The 18,259-nt window shown below is 45.0% G+C and overlaps 1 protein-coding gene across 1 annotated transcript in view; it reads left to right on the top strand.

Annotated features, from left to right (window-relative positions):
* Positions 1-500: 500 nt before the first annotated feature.
* LOC144502759 (protein NipSnap homolog 1-like) overlaps positions 501-18,259 on the top strand; it is a 34,522-nt gene continuing 16,763 nt past the window's right edge. Inside the window, exons 1-6 of the mRNA XM_078227023.1 lie at positions 501-819; positions 5,210-5,343; positions 5,440-5,485; positions 8,794-8,888; positions 14,940-15,010; positions 17,581-17,721. Coding sequence (XP_078083149.1) covers positions 740-819; positions 5,210-5,343; positions 5,440-5,485; positions 8,794-8,888; positions 14,940-15,010; positions 17,581-17,721 — 567 coding nt within the window. The 5' untranslated portion in view covers positions 501-739. The remainder of the gene's footprint in view (positions 820-5,209; positions 5,344-5,439; positions 5,486-8,793; positions 8,889-14,939; positions 15,011-17,580; positions 17,722-18,259) is intronic.

Here is an 18,259-nt window from a genome sequence, read left to right as displayed (position 1 = left end):
TGCAGGCTCAATGGGCCGAATGGCCTCCTTCTGCATTGTAGAGATTCTATGAATTTGGGATGGCAACGTTTGGGCATTCACGTGGGACCCAGCGTCTAAATTTGTTGTGCCAGCGACTCGAAAAATAATGACCAGTTTAGCTTGTTAACTTAGTTATTGAGTGGAAAATCTGACCCCAAAAAGGAATCTTTCTTTTTATATCTACATGTATATGTGTGTGTGTGTGCATGTATAGACTATGAAGTTAAGTTGATCTTTCTCGACACTGTGACTGCAACACTATATTCTGCACCCTCTCATTTCCTTCTCCCCTATGTATTTTATCAATGGTATGTTTTGTATAGCGTGCAAGAAACAATACTTTTCACTCTATACCAATACATGTGGCAATAATAAATCAAATCAAAAAAGTTTTATCCCACCAGAATTTTGTTAACAAATTGAAATATCTGATTTTTAAAAAATGAATTTCTGATTTAAAAAACATGTTATTTTCACAGAGATTTATTGCAGGCAGAGACTCCAAGCATGCGACTGAAACACCAAGAGTTAGACATGATGCACACATTAGGTAAGAGCAGGACCAGAGCTTGTTCCATTTCCTGCCTATGTGCAGCGATGTGGCGCTCACGTTCCCTGGGCTGAGCGACGTTCGCCGGGAGAGGACTTTGGCAGACCTTGGAAGAAAAACACACAAACGCCGACCTTTCCAGCCAGAGAGGGAAAAAAAAACAAGAAGATGGCGGCGATGTGGCCTGCTAGGGTGTGGAAATCGCCGGCATTGTTGTCGCGGAGCTCTGTGGCACTGACTTTGACCAGGTAAATGCCCAGCGGTGTGTGGAGCGGCGGCGGCGGCTGCTGCTGTATCCCCTTGTGCCGCTGGCAGGGGACCCTGCGGTACAGCTCCCAGTGCTGAACGAGGGAGCTTTCTGTGTTCCTGGGATGATTACTATTACCCCGTGTTTAATATATCTTATCCTTCAAAAACAAAACAAAAATCCACCACCCTTCTCCTTCTGAAATGTAACCATTTAGAGTTTGTGATTGATTACAAATTGGCAAAGGTCAATTGTATTTACTCAATGGGTTGTTGTTAGCTGCAAATGAGAACTTGTGCGTTGGAGTATTTGAGTTCTACTTTTTCACTCTTAATGAGTGTTACGAAATTAATACAATTGCTGAGCTGTTATTGACTGCTGAATCACCTTTTAATTAAATCCCCTGCTTCATTACTTCCTTTTTAAAAAAATTATTTATGAAACTGACCGTGAAAGATTGCTCACTTTCCAAAGTAAAACGGCCAAACAAACTGCCAGGACTTGTGATTAAGTGTTCATTGTCTCCGGTTAAGGGCCCATTCACGTTATGTGGCAATAGTGTGTGAGGTTTTGCTTCATACCAATACTTAGTTATAATGGAAATGCAACCCGAATCCAATGTCATGGCTCAAGACACCAGGACAAAATGTTCCATGGAGAAGGTATGTAAACTGTGCCTCCCTTTGAAGCCAGTTTTGGCCTTGACCCCAATTCAGTTTAGTTTTGATGGAATCTACGCTGATGTTACGCAACTATGAATGAATACACGACTAAAACACCTTGGTTTTAGGTACACAGGCAGTTCAGGTGTCAGGTCCTGATCTGTAATGATGCAAGGCTTCTTGAAGACCCCTGGACCAATTGAATATAAGATATAGGAGCAATATTAGACCATTTCGCCCATCAAGTCTGTTCTGTCATTCGATCATGGCTGATAAGTTTCACAACCCCATTCTCCCGCCTTTTCCCAGTAACCTTTGATCCCTTTACTAATCAAGAACCTATCTAGCTCTGTCTTAAACACTCAATGACCTGGCCCCCACAGCCTTCTGTGGCAATGAATCCAACAGACTCACCACCCTCGGGCTGAAGAAATTCCTCCTCAAATCAGTTCTAAAAGGTCATCCCTTTTACTCTGAGGCTGTGCCCTCGGATCCTAGTCGCTCCTACTAATATAAACATCTTCCCCATGTCCACTCTATCCAGGCCTTTCAGTATTCTGACTCCAGTCCAGTACAAAGCTGCACCTTATATACCGTGCTCTATTTTGGGCTTCTTCAGATGCTTTTCCTTCTTTGTAAAGCTGGATTCCTAGCCAAAAGGTACTAGCCTATCAGTCAGGCCCACAGTGGACAGAACAAAACAGAGAAAAAAATAAAACATCCCTGTAGTTAAATTCTTCAAACTGGTTAAATGGTTTCTCAATCTCACGACCTGCCTCGCATTCCATCCTACCTCCCGCACACTTCCAGAATAAAATCCAGGCCAACGTCTCTCCTTCAAAACCAAGATGTCTTACTTACAGAACGGTTTGATTGCATATGTACAAACAATTAACAATGGCTTGTTACCTCTGGTGCCTTAACAAAAGCCGCCACTGCTGAAGCTACTCTGGTTATATTGTATTGTTGTCTGCAGACATCATGTAATTGTGTATTGTACTTGGGTAACTTTGGACATACATTAGTTAGTAACCAACTTGGACGGTACTTTTTAGCTCTGGCATTCATCAAATAAAACCGGCAGAAGAGAAGGCAGTTTCCTAACATGCATTCGCTGAGAGCAATCTTGAGGGAGATATCTTAAAATAACTTGCTTTTAGAGCTAAGAAACGCTGCCCAAAGAGAGGAACCATTAATTATTGAGAAATAAATTGGTACCAAAATAATCTTCTTGTTAAGATAAAGCAAATGCTTAATTTCCTAGCATTAACTTAATTGCATGTCACTGCACACATGTTTGATCTCGCAGACTGTCTTGCATTATCATGGGTCTTCTAACTGGGTATAACATTTGACAAATGTTAGCCTTACATTGGTAACTACAATATGAAAGGGGGGGTGGGGCCAATTAGCTCAGTCAGCTGGATGGTTGGTTTGTGATGTGGAGCAACAGCATGGGTTCAATTCCGGTACTGGCTGAGGTTATTCATGAAGGCCCCGCCTTCTCAACTTTGACCCTCGCCTGTGGTGTGGTGATCCGCAGGCTAAATCACCACTAGTCAGCTCTCCCCTCTCAAAGGCAGTTGCATATGGTCATCTGAATCGGGGGAGGTGATGGCCTAGTGATGTTATCGCTAGACTATTAATTCAGAAACTCAGCTAATGTTCTGGGGACCCGAGTTCGAATCCCGCCATGGCAGATGGTGGAATTTGAATTCGATTTTTTTTTAAAAACCTGGAATTAAGAATATATTGATGACCATGAAACCATTGTTGGAAAATTCCATCTGGTTCGCTAATGTCCTTTAGGAAGGACCTTCCATTAGGGAAATCTGCCATCCTTACCTAGTCTGGCCTATATGTAACCCCAGAGCCACAGTGGTTAACTCTCAAATGCCCTCCAAGGGCAACTAGGAATGGGGAATAAATGCTGGCCAGCCAGCGACACCCATGTCCCATGAATTAATTTTTTAAAAATTAATTATTTTCCAAGAAAAATTACATGAAAATGCTCCTTGAAATCCCTTAAGATTAAAGATCTCAAAATGGAGATCTTAATCCGTCCATAACAGTTTGCATGTGCAACATAGTTAAACTGGATGGCTAGCCATTTTACAACCTGTTTGTTCTTCTTCCAAGCATCTGCTGTGATCACATTCTTGACTTCTGAAGGGGATAATACAGCATTTGCCATGCATTCAATTTTGCCAAGGAAAATGTAGCAAGTTCTCAAAGAGGGCACCATTTATTTGTTGTCATTAAGTACCACCAATGAATGTTGTGCAATCAGCTACATAAATAGCATAAGAATCTCACTGCATGGAAATTCCCTCTCTTATTCTACCTAAGCTCCAGATACAATGCCCTAAATTCTCCTCCTCTGCCTTTATTCTCACTGTTGTAAAATTGAGACTTATTCCATCATTTTCTGCTCTAATTCATTGTCCTCGAATCTGAAAATTGTGGAACTCTTCAATTGTCTTAACCTTACCTTCTTCCAATAATTTAGACTTTTAAGGAATGCTTTTGCAATACCCACAAACTGTGGGAGTTTCACACTGAGGCAAAACATCCAGCCACCTGATCACATATTTTTGATTTACCTTATCCTTTATCCCATTCATTTTATTTGCTGTACTAGGGAATTGTCCCCTCTGCGACAATACCATGCCTTTAAAAATGTTTTTTGTGAGGGACATACTTAAAATTCAGTTCTGTTTACCCGGTGCAGATTTGTCTGCACCAGGCAGCTTGCATACTAAGAATGCAGACTAATAATTGATTTTAGCTAATGGGGTGGATGATTTAATCTGAGATGCATTTTTGTTTTCTTAGGTTTTTCTCCTGGATTTTTAAGTAGGCTCTTGGTTAGGTTGATTGACAAGAGACAGAGTCATGTGCTAATGGGAAGAGCTAAGCTTACAGGGAAAAGCAAGCAGTTTCTGTTTGGTTCTGAAAGAAGCAAAAGGTGTCTCTCTTTCTGCAGACTGCTGTTTTGGAGCTGTCAGAAGACAGATATCTCTCTGCCTCTCTCTCTCTCTCCAGATGTGTTCAAAGTTAATGAGTAAAGACACATAAGCCTGTGTTTACTAACTGACTTTGAAGAGGAGTTTAAATCTATAGGAGGAATATTGCTTAAATTGGAACTAATAGAGATAGGTTAGCAGTTAAGAATTGTATCTTGTCATGTTTTAGTACTTCAATTGGTAAAAGTTAAGCTAATTCATTCATTATAGTTAAACTGTATTGTTAAATAAAGTTTGTTTTGATAAAAGTTTCCTAGTGTGTCAATAGAATCACACCTGGAGTGAAACACCTTACCTTCCCAATAATGCCAAAATAGAATTGGGGTCTAGTTGGGCTTCATAACATACTTTGGTGTTTTTGCCCTGGCACCCTAACACCTCAAATATGTTTCTCAACAATTGGGTGTTAAGTTTACAAATCCTGCTCCTAGGCCACCATCAAAACCAATTTTAGCTGGTCACCACATGTAAAAGTAGGTTGGGAGTGATGTGGGGGAGCATGCATCTGTGTGAAGTTATACTTGTTGCACCTCTCTGTTTGTACAGTTCAAGTCTAAAAATGACCCTGTCACTCTTTAGCACTTGGAACAGCGTACTTACACTCTGAAATATTTTCCATTTGTGCCTATTGACTGTAAGCAGTCAATAATTACTTTTCTCCATTTCTATATCAGCATACGTTAACTTGTGCTTTTCTTTTCAGGGCAAAGAGCAAAGGAGAGCAACAGGATAAAGGGTGGTTTCGATCATTATTTGTCCACAAAGTTAATCAGAGAAAAGATGCTCATTCCAATCTCCTTTCCAAAAAGGAGACCAGCAGCTTATATAAGATGCAATGTGAGTGAAAACTGTTTCGTTCCAAATCTCTAATCGCCATATTAAAAGCCAACTGAAGGTTCAACTCATTCTGAAAGCTTTTTCTTTTTGTCTTAGTTCATAATGTGAAGCCAGAATGTCTGGATGCGTACAACAATTTATCGTAAGTCCCCTGCCTCTTAAAAAGAAAATCATCTGACTTTGTTTTATAAATGGCCATGGCCTCTAAAGCAGCCATTTGTGTGTTACTTTCTACAATGAATTTCTCCACATTCGCATTTCCCACGGTTGAGGATTGTCTTATTTTGAATTAATTTAGTCTTTTTAAATGTAAGGTCCAATCCTCCAGCACAGAAATGCTTCCTAAATGCTTTATCAAATATATAAAATACTTCAGAAATAATTAAACAATAGATACTTAACGCTGGAGCTTGTATGATCCAGGTTATAAATGACTACTAATGTTTGCACTTATAAATCTATCTCCCTTAACCTGGCAGCAGAATTATGAATCTGGTTTTTCGTGGTTCTTTTAGTCAAGGTGAGGAGTTGCATTGAGTAGGGTGATGGAACATGACTTAAACAAGCATCAGATTATAAACAAAATTACAGTGTTTAGCCAGTTATTAGGACCAAGTCTTGACAATACTGAAGGAATCACTGTGCACAGCACTGGATTGAAATAGGAGATATGCTGTTTTAATTAAACTTCAAAAACTCAAATCGTAGAATCCCTCCAGTGCAGAAGGAGACCATTCAGCTCATCAATTCTGCATCGACCACAATCCCACCCAGGCCCTATCCCCATAATTGCACATATTTATTCTGCTGATCCCACTGACACTAAGGGGCAATTCAGCTTGGTTAGTCAACCTAACCCGCACATCTTTGGACTGTGGAAGGAAACTGGAGCACCCGGAGGAAACCCACACAGACACGGGGAGAATGTGCAAACTCCACATAGACAGTCACCTGAGCCTAAATCGAACCCAGGTCCCTGGCGTTGAGGCAGCAGTGCTAACCGCTGTGCCACCATGCTGCTAATTATACATTCGTAAAACACAACAGATGTATAATCTCGTGACTTGGTCAAATACAGCATTGCAGCAATTTGCCACGTGTTCGCGCTTGGTCAGTTCTACATGCTGTTTTAATGTGGTATCATGTTTTCTATCTTCTCCTTAATATGAAAGCTTTCATTTAATTACTAAATAATTGCATTCCAATTTTTAAAAAATAACCTTTTGATGCTTTCTACCCCCCAAAACAACCCTCTGATGAACTTTTACTCAGCTATCCTTGTGTGTGCTCCCCCACCAAAACATCATTGTCTCAAATTGTAACTATTGCTGTAAGGACCATCTCTAGTTGCCTTTCATAAATCACTGCAATCCTTGAGGTGGTGTTGATTCCACAATCGTTGGAGGTGGAGAACTCCCGGTGATGTTGAAGCAGCTGTCTAATATGTGTGGGCCGGTTTCTCTCCCTCACTGCTCTCTTTTTATTAAACCAGCTGTTTTACAACTTAGTTGCTTTTGAAACTAAGCCAGGGAACATTAAGAATTGCTGACATATTGTGAAACTAGAGGTACACGTTGGTACGTGAGGTGGTGTAGAGCATTTGTAAACCAGCAGGATTTTTATGGCACTTTGGACGACAGCCTACAAATGACTAATTTTCACAACTTGTTGTGGTGGGATCTCCACAATCTCTAAGCTAGTGTTCCAGTAGTTGCCAGTGAACCTTGCCTTTCCTAGTTATGCTTGGTGTCTGCAAGTTTTGTCGAAAGATTTTTTACTTGACTCTTTCCAGCATGATCCACACAGAAGATAAATTATTGTAGTTCCCTCACTGCATTCAGCAGAGAAAAGAACATCAAGGTCCAATCCAAACCCATGTATTGAGCGTGATCACTTTCAAAACCCTAAGGATGCTTTTTCAAAAATATAATTAGGAAGCATGGTGCGGTGACAAAAAAAAGGCAATGTAAACGGCGAGAAGACTCGTCTGTTTGCAGTTGTATAAGTTACTTTGATGTCTTGTGATTCAAGAGATACTTACTTATGCCCCAGAAACTTTATCACCCGCCTAACTGAATTTCAATAACTTAACATATTGGACAGAATTTTCCCCCAAAATTTCTAAGTGTCATAACAGTGAGAAAAATGAGGTGAGCCACACCGGTCACTCAGGCACGCGCTCCACATCGCAATCTTTCAACGTTCAGTCATTCTTTTGGAGAGTTTGGAGTTTCGTGCCAATACTGAGTGGGGCGGGGCCTAAACACACCAGTGAGCCAGCTGCAGAGGGCTCGGGCACCGTTTCACAAGAGCACCCTAATCTCACAATGCACTGGAGGAACCCCCCCCTCCATCGATAGCTAGTTCCCCTGCTTCCCCCCCCCCCCCCAAACAACACAGGTTACCCGCATTGGGTCATCAAGGCCTCTCTGATGGGTGCTCCAAAATGACCCCCAACCTGCCCCCCTGTCACGACCTCCTCCTCGATCCACCTCACATAGCGCCCTGTCTTCCACACACAGCGACCCCCTTCCCCCCCCCCCCCCCCCCCCCCCCCCCCCCACCCCGACTCCTGCACTGCTGCTGGCACACTGACGGTGCTCACTGGTAACCACTGCCAGGGTGCCTAGTGGTCATTACCGGCGTGCCTTGTGGGCACTGTCAGGGTGTCTGGTAGGCACTGCCCAATGGGCACTGCCTCTGACCACTCAGAGGGCTTCAATGACCTCTAGTCCCTCCATGACTATCCATGCCAGGTCTACACAAGCGGAGACCTGTGCTGGTGCTCGGTTTTATGGCGCCGCACACAAAGGCCAGAAGATTCCGTGCACTGGGTTCCAAAGCGGTTATTCCTATTTAAATGCTACTTTAAATATGCTAATGGGCTTTGCGCCCTTTCTGGGGGTGAAATGGTTCACGCCATTGGAAAGGGGTTAGGAACATAGCAAACTGTTTGGCGCTGGGTACCAATCGAATTTTTAGTGTTGCTGCTAGTTTCCAGGCTTGCCGCGCTATTCGCCGGATGTGGCAAAGTGGTAAAATCATGCCCATTATTTTATTCAAAATGGTTAGCACCGTTTCTTCGTAGTCATGAGCTCTGACCTTTGTGCTGTAGACCACCTAATCCTTTACACACTCGCAAATTATTTATCAAAAAAACCTTTGCACTAAAAGCTGTTAACGTCCTTTGTTGTTTAATTTTCTCTTCAAATATTATTTTGTGTTGTCTTTATTTCTACAAGTATTTGACTAATTGATGGTAAAACTAATTTTTTTAAAATTACCATGGGAGTGTATGCTTTTCAGATCTAACCTCTTCATTTTACACACTGTTAAAATCCAGCCGGTTGTCTGTATTGTCATTCGGGCTGCACATAACGAACCATTAGCTGTGTCTAGATTTAAATTGTTTGCCTTTTGACGAAAAGAAATCTTTGTTGATGATCGCAGGGAGCAGATATTGCAAAAGCTACACAATGATGCTGACTACCCATGTGAGATCGTAGGGAGCTGGAACACACTGTATGGTGAACAGGACCAAGCAGGTAAGTCTGCCATTCGCTTTGATGGAATCTGTACCCTATTTTAACATGTCTTCACTTTCCCTCTTATCTTTAACAGCTCCAACTGTAGTCTTTCTTCATGTGTTATCATTCTTGGGTAGATTTTCAACTTGTCTCTTGAGCCTAAAGTTGCCTTGGCGAATCAGCCGCATCTTATAGTAACTGTCCAATTTTCATTTCAGTTGAAACCAATGGAAATTAAAATCCAGTGCTTTCTGGAAAGCATGTATGTAGACCTACCATACGTAGAAAACATTTTGTGTAGACCAAGCATGTACGAAAGATGCCTCTCATTCCTCTAGATGAATGAGAGACAGTGCCGTTGGTGCCTTCCATATATAGGGATGTGCTAGCACATCCAACATATTCTCTGGGAGCAGTTACTCCGCAAGGACTGGAAGGCCATCCATTGCCAATGGCTCTCAAAGTAACCGCTCCGCAACTGGAGCTCCACTGGGGATCTCTGCAGGATTCCTCAAGGATCTAGTCACAAGTGCATCCCAGAGGTTGTGGACGCCCTATTTAAAAGGTGCAAAATTACTTTCAGTTCTCCTTGGATGAAGCCAGCCAGGCTGCCAGAGCAGTGGGATTTGCTGCTATCTCTGGATTCCCACAAGTGCAAATGCCATCGACTGCGCTCATGTGGCTTTAAGAGCTCCCTGGCAGGAGCCATGACAATTCATTCACAGGAAGGAGTTCCGCAAGCTGAATCTGTAGCTGGTCTGCAACCACTAGAAGCAAATTATGCAGCTATGTGCGAGATACCTTGGAGCTCCCATGACTCATACATCTTACGTCATTCCCAATGCCGCAGATATTCGAGGGCCTTTGCTGCAGACAAGACTGGCTCCTCAGTTGTAAAGGCCACCACTAAACAAATGCTTGATAACACCGGTTCTCTGCTTCCAGTCTAAGGTACATTATAAATCCACCCTATGGTTTCTCAGCACAGGCAATTGTTTCTGCAAGACAGATGTTACGGCTTCTTCACCCTATTCCGTCCGCAGTGTTACATACATCCTCACATCGCAGTCATCGGTAACTCTCGGTGATGGATGCACCACAGCAATTCAACTCGCCTTTCAATGGACTGTGAAAGCTTCAGGAGATGCCTAGTCTGATATAACTGAGGCACTCCTGATCATGCCTTCTTTTTAGTCTCCCAGTATCCTGTGCGGCCTAGCTGCCGCTTTTGTTGGCCTGAAAATACTGACATTAAATCTGGGCCTTATGGACCCAAACCTTTGATAATAGAGAGCACACATCAGATCTGTTGTGACCTTGCTCGAACCCCCTTTGAGGGCTCCACAGTCCCATTCTAACAGTCTTACATATGTACACCAAAACCAGGTATACCGATGCCATTGTAAGTAGCACATTGATCATGTGAGAAATGGCAGAGGGTTAATGTCACCGGGTTCTGAAGCAGGAGGGCGTAAAATTGCATGGATGGAATTCCCTCCGGGATCCCGCCCACCTTGACCCTGGTGCAATTTCACGGTGGGGCAGACAGGGCCATGGGTGGAAAGCCCACCCATGCCCCTGAAGTGGCCACTTAAGAGCCTTTTCCCACTCAACCTCAATATTTAGGCTGGCTGGCGCCGGCTGGATCATGGTGCCAGATAGAAAAAGTGAACAAAGACCCCCTCCAGATTTGGGGCACACTCTCCTCAGGACTGGGGAGCTCCATTCCCCACCCCCACCCCTCCCCCAGCTCCTTCACCCAACCTGGGTCAACCTACCCATCCCCAAGATTGCAGAAAGACTCCTGCATTGTCCTTTGCAATCTGGTGATAGTATCTGACGACACTGCCTGACGTTCCTGTGTCTGTTGTTGCAGCTACAACATCTGTGTTAGGATCGAGTCCAAAGGCTGGTTATCTGGCTGGGATTTAGCAGAATCCTGGCCTCCAGCAGTGTTCCGAGTATCAGTGACCTCCATCTCTGCCTGCACCTGCCACGGACCAGAATCTGTGCTGTGCTCACCAGACTGTGACAATAACGCTGCTCTAGAACTACTCAAGAAATGTGTCTGTGGGCGGAATTTTACCAGCACGCCCGCCCGAGGTTTGTACAATCCCGTCCGAGGCCAGTGGAAAATGAAGTTCTCCAAGCCTCACCCGCCCCCAGAATCGGGGCGGGGGCGTGCCGGTAAAATTCCCGGCCTTTGTGTTGGTGCAGGGTGTGGGTGAACGCTGTGATGGATCTTCACCTACTGGATCCTCATCCGATGTGATGTGGTGGGTGCTGGGGCAGATGGGCTGGCTTCTTCTGTCTCTTTTCATCTTCGCACGGTGCCTGTCCGAGAGAGATGGGATTGTTAATGATTGTCTGCGTACTGACCAACATAACAAAGCACTCTCCGTTTCATCAGCTGAATGGCGAGATGGTAATGAGACCTCACTGACTTAAGAGACACTGATCTCACCCTCAACACGGATAATCCTGTTCCTTGTGGGCCAGCTCTGCTGCGCGCTCCTCAAACTCTGTGAGAAGCCTGAGCTCAGGTATTCCCCTTCCAGTCTGGGATCTCTCCCTGCCGTGGATGAGCTTCTCCTGAATGAAGACAGATGGACAGACTGTGAGCAGGATGGATGCCAAGGCAGATGATGAGGTCTGTCTGTCTGTGTGTGCTAAGTGGAGCTGTGTAATTCCTGAAGAACCCCCCAGTGTTTTGTTACTAAGTGTGGGGGGCAGTTGACTGCTTTTGGGGGCCATCACTCGCTACAACCAATCCTGGGCTGCAGACAGTGAATGTTGTGAGTGGGTGTGGTTTAAATATGGCGCCTGGAAGGATGATCCGATGAGGACACTGTGGGGTGGATGAACTGTAGCCTCCGATCTCGTCATGTATCATATTTATGCATATTCAATGAGCTATAAAGCGGGTGATCTGGCACGCACACCCGCCTTGCGAACGGCAGGAGATGTGTTGCTTTTCCTGCACACCCACCGTACTTTGTCTCCAGAACAGAGCATCCCACCATAATTATGGTGTGAGTTAAGTGTTGCCACTTTGAGTTCCAGCCACCTACCTTCCTTTTTCTGCCCTGCTACTTTTCCCTGTTAGTTTCCTTGTCAATGGGGCGGCACAGTGGTCAGCACTGCTGCCTCACAACGCCAGGGATCCGGGTTCAATTCCGGCCTCCGGATACTGTCTGTGTGGAGTTTGCACATTCTCCCCGTGTCTGTGTGGGTTTCTTCCGGGTGCTCCGGTTTCCTCCCGCAGTCCAGAATTATGTGGGTTAGGTAGATTGGCTGTGCTAAATTGCCCCTTAGTGTCAGGGGGACTATCTAGGATGAACACTATTTCTCACGACTCCCCTAAATGTCCCCGGCTTGCCTGCCCATCTTCAAACTTAATGGGCCCTTAAAAATGAAGCCCAGAGCTGTGAACCTGCAGTGTCTCAATAATTTGCAGGTGCTGCCTGTCCTCGGATAAGAAGTTAACTGGTGCCAACTATGGTACAGCAAAGCTGCACCTCTTGAGATTGCATTGTCTGACCATAGAACCATAGAAAATTACAGCTCAGAAACAGGCCTTTTGGCCCTTCTTGTCTGTGCCGAACCATTTTATGCCTAGTCCCACTGACCTGACAATGGAGACTCTGCTAGAAATACTCAGCAGGCCGGGGGGAACAGAGCAGAGAGAAATGAGATTATCCCCAAACGCTCAAGGAGCTGAGAAATTGGGCAGTACTTTCCTCGACATGTGGTGGGCTTGGAGGCGGATGGGACCAGGGAGATAGGAGGGGCCATGTCAGGACAGCCCCTGAAACATTCCCAGGAGCGGGAGGGAAAGCTGGTAATCCGCCCACTCTACAAAGGCGGGCAGCCTATTTGCATTTTGCCGCTTGAGATGTCTCTGCCATTGTGATTGTGCTGGCAGCGGAACAGACCCGCCCCCAGTCTGTGGGGCGAACACTAGCTCAGTGTGGAACGACAGGCTGGAGTGTATCCGAGTCGTGGGGTTCCATGCTGCAGGGAGGTGGCTACGTTAACAAAAGGCACTGACTCCAGCTAGTTTGATTAATGATGTGCAGGCCAGTGAAAATACCACAACACGCCAGAGCAGTGCCCAGCTCTCCTGGTGGGGGTTGCTGAGATTCCGCAGCTGCCAACAGTTCACCTACCCACCATCCTTAATAGGATGGTGAGCTCCAAGATGGACAGTGAGGAGACCCCCTTCTGGAATGTTGCAATGCCTGGCTAGCTGACAACGAGTGTGGCTCAAGATCCCCGTATGGTCCTGACTCCAGGGTGCCAAAGTCTGTGAGAAAATCCATTACTATTGCCTCTCTCCAGAGATACTGCAATACCTACTGAGCATTTTCAGTTTGTATTTCAAATTTCCAGCAATGTTTTTGCTTTTTACATTGTATTTTTCTTTTATTCATTTGTGGGATGTGGGCAATTGTTTTTCGTCCCTAATTGCTCTTGGGAAGGTGATGGTGAGCTGCCTGCTTGAACTGCAGAGCTGCCAGGAGGGGAGAAGGTTCCAGAACATTGACGGTGAAGGAACAGCGATATGTTTCCAAGTCAGAATGGTGTGTGACTTGGAGAAGAACTCTCAGGTGATGGCGTTGCCATGCACCTACTGCTCTTGTCTTTCTAGGAGGCAGAGACCGTTACTTTGGAAGGTGCTGTCGAAGAAGCCTTGTCCAGTTGTTGCAGTGCATCTTGAAGATGATGCACTGCAATCACTGTACATGGGTGGTGGGGGGGAGTGAATGTTTAAGATGGTAGTTAGGACCCTGGTCAAGTGGCTTGCTTTGACCTGAATTATGCCGAGCTTCTTGAATTAGACGGCATTCATCCAGGCAAATGGGAAGTATTCCATCACACTCCTGATTTGTGCCTTATAGATGATGGACAGGCTTTGGGAAGTCAGGGGATGAGTCACTTGCCGCAGAATTCCCAGCTTCTAACCTGTTCTTATGTTCACGGTATTTATATGGCTTGTCCAGTTAAATTTCTGGTCAATGGTGACACCTCCCCATGATGTTGGGGGAATTCACTGATGGTAATGCCTTTGAACGTCAAGGGACGACGGTTCGATTCTCTCTCTCGTTGGTGATGGTCTTTACCTGACACTTTGTGTGGCGTGAATGTTACTCGCCACTTGTCAGCCCAAGCCTGAATGTAGTCCGATTTGTTGAATGCAGACACGGATTGCTTTATTACCTCAGGAGTTGTGAATAGAATGGAATATTATGCAATCATCAGCAAGCATTTCCACTTCTGATTTTATGATGGAAGAACATTGATGGAGCGGCCATCTTTGGATCTGTCCTGTCATTGGGACGGGTATGTCCAAGGGATGGTGTTCGGAGGATTCTGGGACATGAACTGTTAGCTATGATTTGCTGAGTATGACAATGTCAGGCTGGTGTTTGACTAGCCTGTGAGGCCGCTCCCCCCAATTTTGACACAAGGCCTGAGTAAGGTGAACTTTGCAGGTTTGGCTGCTACTGTTTCTGCCTTTGTTAGTTCTAGTGTCTGGGTCGATACTGAATGGTCATCTGTTTTTAACTTCTTTGACTTTAGCGTAACGGCTTGATATGTTGCTTGTCTGGCCATTTCAGAGGGCAGTTAAAAGCCAATCAGATTGTTACCAGTCTGGAGTCGCATATAGAGCAGGCCAGGTAAGAATGGCAGGTTTCCTTCACCAAGAAACATTAATGAACCAGGTTTTTTTTTGCAACAATCTGAGAGTTTCATGGTCCCCATTACAGATACTAGCTGTTTTATTCCAGATTTATTTAATTAACTGATTTTAAATTCACCCCCCCACCGCTGCTGTTGTGGGATTTGAACTCATGTCTTTGGATCAGTAGCCCAGGCCTCTGGATTACTAATCTAGTGACGTGACCACTATGCTACTGTACCTCAGCAAAGATTCATTCGTGTGAGGGAAGTCCTCAACATGCCCGTGGCATATAACTTATTACTGAGTATGACCAAGTTTCTTCTTTCATACTGTAAGACCATTTTTTGTGTACACGGCAAATTTGTCATTTTTATTTTGCACAGTGCATTTGTGGCGGTTTTCTGGTGGTTATCCTGCTTTGACAGATGCAATGGAGAAGCTATTACAGAATAAGGTAACAGATGAAAGCCAATCGCTCAGTCATCCAGCCTCAGACAGTTAAATTTAGTCTCATTTTATGCAGTCAACATTAGTTTGTACACATGCTTGTATATTTTCTAATCGATGGTGTGTAAATGAGCAAGTACGCATTCGGAAGAAGAATGGGTTAAGGCTCGTGCTAATGTGACTTGTGTTACTGTGCATTATCTGTGACCATAAAGACATGCCGATGTAAAGGTTAAAAATGACTGACATTTTTAAACAAGTCTCCGACCACTGCTGGTGTGGACAACTTTGTCCTCCTCACGCCATCACTTAATACAAATGAGCATTCCATCTCCCTCCATCATTTCACCTTCGTGAAAGTGGCCCAGCTTGGTTCCATATCTCCTATCCCAGTGCAATTTGTGCATCTCCTACTGTGGCTTGTCCTGCATTGGCGTCTCCTCCTGAAAGTGTGTGCGTACCTTGGGTGTATCCTGCGTTCCACCAATGGACCCTTTTCCTCATCAAGGTGCTGCCCATTTGTGACATCATCTTGCCAGCTTTCATATGTATATTGACACCCAACTCCATCTCTCATCACAACCTTTTGTTCCACTAATGTTCTTTCCGAGTTGCACGTACAATATCAAGTCAGTGATGAACTTTCCGGAACTAAATGTTGACAAGATTGGAGGCAACATATGGATTTCCATTTAAAAAGCCTATGATCTGATCCTTGATTTCACCCCATCCCCTGGCTGTTCATTCAGATTTAACCCTTAATGCATTTTTGGACCCTAACCTGAACTTCAAACCCAATATTCTAGCTGCTAAGATTGGCCGACTGCTATCTCCTCATCATCACCCCCCTCAGCTCCTACTTTATCCAACTGCCGCTGAAATTCTCGTTCATAAAATCATGTCTGTTAGACTTAACCATTCTAATATTGTCCCCAGCTAATTCTGCTGTCTCGAAATCCACTTGTCCTTCACAACTTCCATTGAATCGTCATCACCCAAATCCATGCCCACATCTACAGAATACTCGTCCATGTCCTTATCCCACCCAAAGACTAAATTGTCCCTTACTTTCCCAAGATGTGTAGCTTAGGGGAATTAGTGGGGTAAATATGTGGGGTTATGGGGACAGGGCCTGGATAAGACACTCTGTCGGATAGTCAGTGCAAACTCAATGGGCCGAATGGCCTCCTTCAGTACTGTAGTGATTCTATGATTCAACCCATCTCTGGAGTCTCCCCTGGTGGTGGGGGGAGCTCACCCACAATCCAAACAGCTGCCCCGCAACAACGTAACGCTGGGAGAAGCAGTCATTGCTTTAAAGCATAACTTCCATCCTTATCTCGGGAGGAAGTCCCGCCTTCGGGTGCTGCTAGCTCTGTTGGATTGGCCGGCAGCTCTGTAGCCCCAGCAGCACCAGTTGGGGGATGGTGGCCATGACTGAGGCATCAGGGAGGCCCACCATTTTGAGGACCCCAGGAAAGTCAGGGGGTGGGGGGGGGGGGCGGTGTAGTTCAGGGTGTCTGTGAGGTGGGCAAGGGTTTGGGTTCAAGTGGTGGGGAAGGTTGAAGGGAGGATGAGCTTTGCGAGGGTGGGGAGTGAGGGGGTGGTGGTGTGATTCCGATGGGCCCATGAGGCTTGCAAAGGAGGTCCCCCCACTTTGACCAACACCAGTCCACACAGTTAAATCTCCCCCATTACGGGTAGAATACCTGCAGAGGTGCAATGAGGCCTTTAAGGCCACGTAATAACCTCAATAGGCCCAAAGGTGGGTTGACTACCCAACACCTCCCCCTCTGCCCCATAACATTTCATTTGGTTGGGGGTGGGTACACGGCAAGAATGCTGGATTTAATGTGTCCCGCTTGCCTTTCAACTGAAGCGTATAATCCAGCCCACTGTTCATTAATAGAATCTTGCAGTGCAGAATGAGGCCATTCGGCCCATTGAGTCTTAACCGACCACAATCCCACTCAGGCCCTATCCCCATAACCCTATGCATTTACCCGAGCTAGTCCCCCTGACACTAACGGGCAATTTAGCATGGCCAATCCACCTAACCCGCACATCTTAGCACTGTGGGAGGAAACCGGAACACCCGGAGGAAACCCACGCAGATACGGGGAGAACGTGCAAACTCCACACGGACAGTGACCCAAGCTAGGAATTGAACCCGGGTCCCTGGCACTGTGAGGCAGCTGTGCTAACCACTGTGTCACCGTGTCACTCCCGTTCCTCTGCAGCCATGTAGACTCCCACACAAGCATACGTTCCCAAACCTCATTGTCTTGTTACCTCCTTCAAAATTCTCCCGAAGCCCTACCCATCCAACCTTGCTTTCAGTCTAACTGGTCTACCAGCACCCCCCAATGTCTGGTTTCAATTCTTTGAAGTACATTGGGATGTTCTATTAAGTTCAAAGTGATATATATATATAAATGCAAGTTGCTGTTGTGTAAAACTATTTTTTTTAAACCCAAGTTTATTGGAAACATTGAGACTCTTGCTTGTGTATTCCTGTTTGAGCATCTGGTTTTAAAAATTGTGACTTGGGATGATTGACTGTTTTCCATGTTTCAGGAATATCTGGAATACCGAAAGGAGAGGAGCAAGATGTTGCTGTCTCGGAACAATCAATTACTCTTAGAATTCAGTTTCTGGAATGAACCATTACCAAGGCCGGGGCCAAATATTTATGAACTTCGGACATATTATTTAAAGGTAGATTCCTCTGGGTGAGAATTTACTGTCCAGCATCTGGTAGGAATTTTACATCTAAACGGCAGCGAAGTGGTTGGCTGTTTCAGGGAACTGGCACAGATCAGATTGGCTGAATGCTTGCCTTCTGTGAAATTCTGTGGCTGTGAATTTCCTCCAAGTGACTAAACACCAATTCAGTAACTACCCGAGAGACAAACGAGAAATCTATTGGCTAAAAATCTTCTGAAATTCTACTCCAGAGTACACGCTGTGATACAACTTTATTGCATTTCATCAAATTGCAGGACTATTTTGTTAGAGGCGGCCCAGTTAACTGGAAATTTGAGCAGTTAATATTAACCGGTTTTTGGCATTAAAGCTGCCCCTTTTTAACAAATTTTCTCCCAACACCATGGATTAACACAGAAACCTGAATGTTAGTCTCTGCCTGTCTCGCTCTCAATGCAGCAACCCTGCACTCTATCTTCATCGCCGGCATGTGAGGAATTGTGGAAACAAACTTTCTTCTGACCACTCTTTAATAGCATTGGCTTTAAAA

This window comes from Mustelus asterias, chromosome 13 (genome assembly GCF_964213995.1).
Source record: "Mustelus asterias chromosome 13, sMusAst1.hap1.1, whole genome shotgun sequence".
Classification (NCBI taxonomy): Eukaryota; Metazoa; Chordata; class Chondrichthyes; order Carcharhiniformes; family Triakidae; genus Mustelus; species Mustelus asterias.
Note: the sequence above shows the minus strand (reverse complement) of the source record. Positions and strands in the feature narration are given on the sequence as shown.